Raw genomic sequence first — 5,000 nt, 5'->3', positions numbered from 1 at the left:
CCTTGTAACCCCCCCAGTGAACTACAAATGCCCAGATGGCATGGTCTTCGACGAAGCCTCTGCCCAGTGCCAGACAGGAAATGGCCTGCCCCAATGTACTGAGGCTGGTACTTTTGCCAACCCGGCTAACTGCAGTGTATACTATTCGTGCATTGGTCTTCGACATGGCTGGCTGCAGAAGAGCTTCCAGTGCAACAGCGGCTTGATGTACAACAAGGAAAAGGGAGTATGTGAAGACCCTTGCCTGTACCAGTTCGTGTGCAAGCAGGAAGGCCGATATCCTGACCTCCTGAACCAGCAGAACTACTTTGAATGCTACATGTTGGGTGGCAAGTTACGGCAGCTCCGTTACAGCTGCCCTGAAGGCTACAGGTGGGATGAGATCTCTGCAGGTGTTGGCCAGTGTGTGGAGGACCATGACAAAAATGCTTCCAAGGGTGCCTTCTTTGGCTGCGACATTCCTGACGGCTTCTGTCCCGGTTAGTATTTTTTCTGTAGGGTTGAATTTGCATGTCCATAATGCTTGCTGAATGGAGCATGAGTTTAGTTTCTGTAGATATGGAGTGGAGGGGTGATTCCTACGTTTTACTAATTTTTTATTTTTTAAATTTCAGGCTCTTGATTTTACTGGAGCTCCACTGTCCCACCAGAGTGGAGTAGGCCGGGCCTATACTTCGATGTGTCTCGAATAAATCATGACAAATAAATTTAAATTTTTCATTTTCCCACATATCTGTTTAATGATCAATCGTATTTAAGGGTCAATTAATTTTTAAATAATTAATTAATAGTTAAAATCTTAACACAAGGAATTTGTCTCTGTCATTGTCTAAGTTGAATAGAAAATGACAAGCAAATTTACTGGTTATTTGTATGCTTAGAGTATCAGTAGCATAATTTGATTTAAATCTTTCCTCCCCATTGCATAAAGGGGAAGACTGAATAACTTGTATTCCCTCCTGGAGTCTTCCTCCAGCAAATTTTAACTATTAATCGCAACTAAGCTGAGTTGAATAAAAAAAAACTAATGAAGCTTTTATTGTTTATGTAGAAATTCTTTAACCACCAGTCCCTGGGTAACACTTCTTGCTGTGGCTGGGTTGCTTAGAGGCCTCGTGTAGGGGGTTGCCCTGACCTTGTCCCTCTGCCCTTACCAGCCTTCCCACTCCCATCCGGATGCTCGACATCTCCCTCCCTGTTCCCATGTTTGTATCCAGTAAGTTTCGGCTACCATTCTACCCACCTCGCCCATGGTTTCTTTATTGATTGTTTCCCTTAGTTGCCTCGCTTTCCTGAGACCGGTTTTCACATTGATCAAATTGTCCCATACCCTTAATCCCTTTTACAAATCCCTACCATATCCCATTTGCTCTTCCCTCTATTCTTTTAATTGCCATTCTATTCTACAGCACTCTAATCTTTTTTGACGCTCAACTCTTTTACCTTTCGCCCTGCTATTCCATAATGCAGCCAAGAGGTGACGCCTCGCCAGTCCTGGGCTCGGTGTGAGATCATGTCTTTCTTGCCTTGAAAGGAGGCCCGCGTTCAAACAAGGGCATAGTTAGGATAGTTCGAATGTGAGGTGGGGGGAAAGTACGGATTCAGGGGAAGTGCAATGAATAAAATAAACATTAATGAAGGGTCGCTTTTATTCATGTTTATTTAATGCATGTTTCCAATATATCCAAATTAAGATTTTAGTTTATTACTAAAATTAAATCTATTTCAATTCCTTTTCTATAAACTTGTCTGACGAATAGCAAGTTCCAACATAGTCGCCATTCATAAGTATATTAATGGCTCTGCATTACCCTAAGCAGCTACTGAATTCTGTGTTGCAGCTACTGACTTCTGTGTTGAATTATCTGGAGCCACTATTAGGATAGTGGTATAATTTGATGTTCTTTGGAGAACAAATGACAGTTCATACACCATTATATTTCCAGATGTTTACAATTTAATTACTGCCAAAATAACGATATTAATGTGAAAGACGGATATCGAAAGCAATGGGTTTCTTGAATGGTTTGGAGGGGAAACAGACAAGGTGTTTGACACCAGCCGCTGAAACGACAAAGCTTTAAGTCAAGGCTAAGGGAATACCCTCTCAGACTTGGGTAAAGTGAAGCTTGACTCTCCCGGTTCACGCTTGCTCGCTCACCCTGCGAAAGGCAAAGGGGTTTGCTGGGAAGTGCCCAATCTGCCCAGGTTTAAAGACCTAGTATCAAATTGACAATGTTAAGCTTCAACACCTGCATCCTATATATCCCACCATTATATTGATGCACTGCTACACTAACTGCATTTTACATCAATTTTCACCGTTTCGAAAATAGAATTAGGCTGACTGCCGTTGCACAGTTACTTTTAAGAAACTGAGTTAATGTCAATGCTTTCTGTAAATATGTCATTTGATTGAGGGTAGGAGACAAGTGGCCCATCACTCAAGTTGACCCCAACCAAACAGCGCTTTGCTATTTATGAATGCGACTGGAGGTCGTGGTGCGTAGAAGACACCCAAACGAAAAAAAGGTAGAAAGTGATAGGCTGTAAGGGAATCTATACCCGAGTTTTGTGGCCAAAGCCATTAAGTTTTGGTAGCCCAAGAGGGGCTATTTGGGACAATACATTCACCCACTGTATGTGGGTGAGAGAAAGGGGGGGTGCAGACACTAGCCTTCAGAAGATGGGACAAACATCTAAATCACCCCCCCCCTTTCCTAACTGTCCAGGATTTTCGAATGTGGGCAAGATCACTCCAAGCCCAGGTCTGGCAAGGCAACATCGCTTTTGTTGGGTGTACCATGATCCATAACGGTTTAGATAAATGTGCCAGACAAAAAGTTATACATCACCGAGTAAGACTAAGACTGAGTGACCTTTAAGAGGGGGGGGAGGTGGATGATTTTACAATCCTCAGGGTCCATAGGGTTAGACCGATTAACCTAACGAATACAGTGCCCATGGCTTAAGAGGCTGTTCATGGCTGTCAACGCCAGCCTTTCATCTTAACATGGCTCTTGCACCTTGGGAATAGGACAGGAGGGGATGAAGATGAAAGGCGAGAAACCATGAAATATTAGATGGCACAGGCCCAACGTAGGGACTATCCTCTTAAAATAGTCCTCGGGCAAGGTATTGCGAGAGATGACCACAAAAATGTTAAATAAAACTGAAGGGGTTAAATGTATGGCATAATTAGATAATAGAGTATAAAAATTAAAAGTGCCTTTCATGAAGACTAAAAGATCTTCAGATTAGAAAGCAAGAAACTGAATCAAGTATAAATATAGGAGTAGGGATTAGGAAGTATAAATGATACAAGGGCCGTAGCAACAAAGTCGCATCAGCCTCGAAATGGTGAAGGAAGGTTCAGGTTTTATTCTCATACCCTCCCCCCCCCCCCCCCAAGAGGGCAAAGGCTTGGGCAATCCCTACGTTTGGCCGCCACAACAAGGAGCAAAGTATTAGTAAGAATTACCATGTTTACCATGTTAAATTTTAGATTCCAGAAGTAACGTATGGGATTTAAATTGAATTTATCACCTTATCCATATTTTAAACTCTTGGGAGATGGGTTTACTCATTAGAGGGGGGATCCAGGCAGGACTCGTATTTTAAATTTGTACAACCAAAAGGTTGTAAAATTTTAAACTAAGCACATGTGGCCCCTGTGACCCCATGCCATTTACGAGGCTCCACCCCCCCCCCCCCACCAAAAAAAAAATTATTTTTAATTCCATTTATCTTTAATATATTAATATAGCAATCTTAGGGATGTTAAGAAATTCCTTACAGGGGTTTAAGGAATTAAGCTGGTTTCATTTTATAATAACTATAGCATTTGGTTAAGCAAAAGTAGAGTAAAATTTCATAATTTATTCGAGACCCATCGAAGTATATATCAGGCTTTACGCCACCCGGTGTCAAGGCAGGGTCGACCTCGTAAAAGTTCAAGAACCTGAAAGAGAAAACAGATTTGCGATTTATTAAAGTTTCCCAATTATGTCCATTTATTCAATAAATTTGAAAGTATATAAATATATAAACTAAATTTTTAGAAAGATACTAACCGGGACAGAAGCCGTCAGGAATGTCGCAGCCAAAGAAGGCACCCTTGGAAGCATTTTGGTCATGGTCCTCCACACACTGGCCAACACCTGCAGAGATCTCATCCCACCTGTAGCCTTCAGGGCAGCTGTAACGGAGCTGCCGTAACTTGCCACCCAACATGTAGCATTCAAAGTAGTTCTGCTGGTTCAGGAGGTCAGGATATCGGCCTTCCTGCTTGCACACGAACTGGTACAGGCAAGGGTCTTCACAGACTCCCTTTTCCTTGTTGTACATCAAGCCGCTGTTGCACTGGAAGCTCTTCTGCAGCCAGCCATGTCGAAGACCAATGCACGAGTAGTATACACTGCAGTTAGCCGGGTTGGCAAAAGTACCAGCCTCAGTACATTGGGGCAGGCCATTTCCTGTCTGGCACTGGGCAGAGGCTTCGTCGAATACCATGCCATCTGGGCATTTGTAGTTCACTGGGGGGGTTACAAGGTTCTTGCAAGAGAAGAACCTCTGAGGGTCGTAGGGGTCCACTCGGAAGGAGTTGGCCTTCTCGCATTTGCAGGCCTTAGGCTCATCTGGGTAGCAGACTCCACCGCCAAATTCGGGCTTCATTGAACAGTAGTGGTTCTCGATGCAGTGGCGAGTGAAGGCCTGTCCCTTCACACACTGGACCATGGTCTTGCAATTGACGCATATGAATTTGTTGGGCTGGGATTCGCACAGTTTCGAGTAATCGTGGTAATCTGTAGTAACACTGCGTTCACCTCGCGAGTCCCTGGAAAGACTATACTTGTACTTTTTTCTTCATAAAGAGCTGTAATTGTGAATACAAAATTACTTTAAGTACTTACTCTTCGGCTGCAACAAGGGCCACCCCCAGGACCATCTGAAACAGGGGCCGATGGTAAATATATCTAGAATTGATAAAGATATTAGGC

The 5,000-nt window shown here is 43.2% G+C and overlaps 2 protein-coding genes across 4 annotated transcripts in view; one reads left to right on the top strand and one right to left on the bottom strand.

Moving 5' to 3' along the window:
• Nucleotides 1-707, top strand: part of LOC113823494 (uncharacterized) — a 1,440-nt gene extending 733 nt beyond the window's left edge. Inside the window, exons 3-4 of the mRNA XM_070144832.1 lie at nt 1-479; nt 615-707. The exon at nt 1-479 is cut by the window's left edge and continues 285 nt beyond it. Of these exons, the coding sequence (XP_070000933.1) occupies nt 1-479; nt 615-622 (487 nt within the window). The 3' untranslated portion in view covers nt 623-707. The remainder of the gene's footprint in view (nt 480-614) is intronic.
• A 3,157-nt stretch (nt 708-3,864) lies between these two features.
• LOC113823493 (uncharacterized) overlaps nt 3,865-5,000 on the bottom strand; it is a 1,763-nt gene continuing 627 nt past the window's right edge. The window contains exons 2-4 of one of the 3 annotated variants that reach the window (XM_027376154.2): nt 4,914-4,948; nt 4,074-4,837; nt 3,865-3,961 (exon numbers count right to left, since the gene is read on the bottom strand). In XM_027376154.2, coding sequence (XP_027231955.2) covers nt 3,954-3,961; nt 4,074-4,837; nt 4,914-4,948 — 807 coding nt within the window. In that variant the 3' untranslated portion in view covers nt 3,865-3,953. Of the gene's footprint in view, nt 3,962-4,068; nt 4,847-4,913; nt 4,949-5,000 lie in introns of those variants that run through there. The other 2 variants (XM_027376151.2, XM_027376152.2) reach the window with 2 other exon arrangements.

This window comes from Penaeus vannamei, chromosome 32 (genome assembly GCF_042767895.1).
Source record: "Penaeus vannamei isolate JL-2024 chromosome 32, ASM4276789v1, whole genome shotgun sequence".
NCBI classification, from domain to species: Eukaryota; Metazoa; Arthropoda; class Malacostraca; order Decapoda; family Penaeidae; genus Penaeus; species Penaeus vannamei.
The sequence above is the reverse complement of the archived record's forward strand: the minus strand, read 5'-3'. Positions and strand labels throughout refer to the sequence as shown.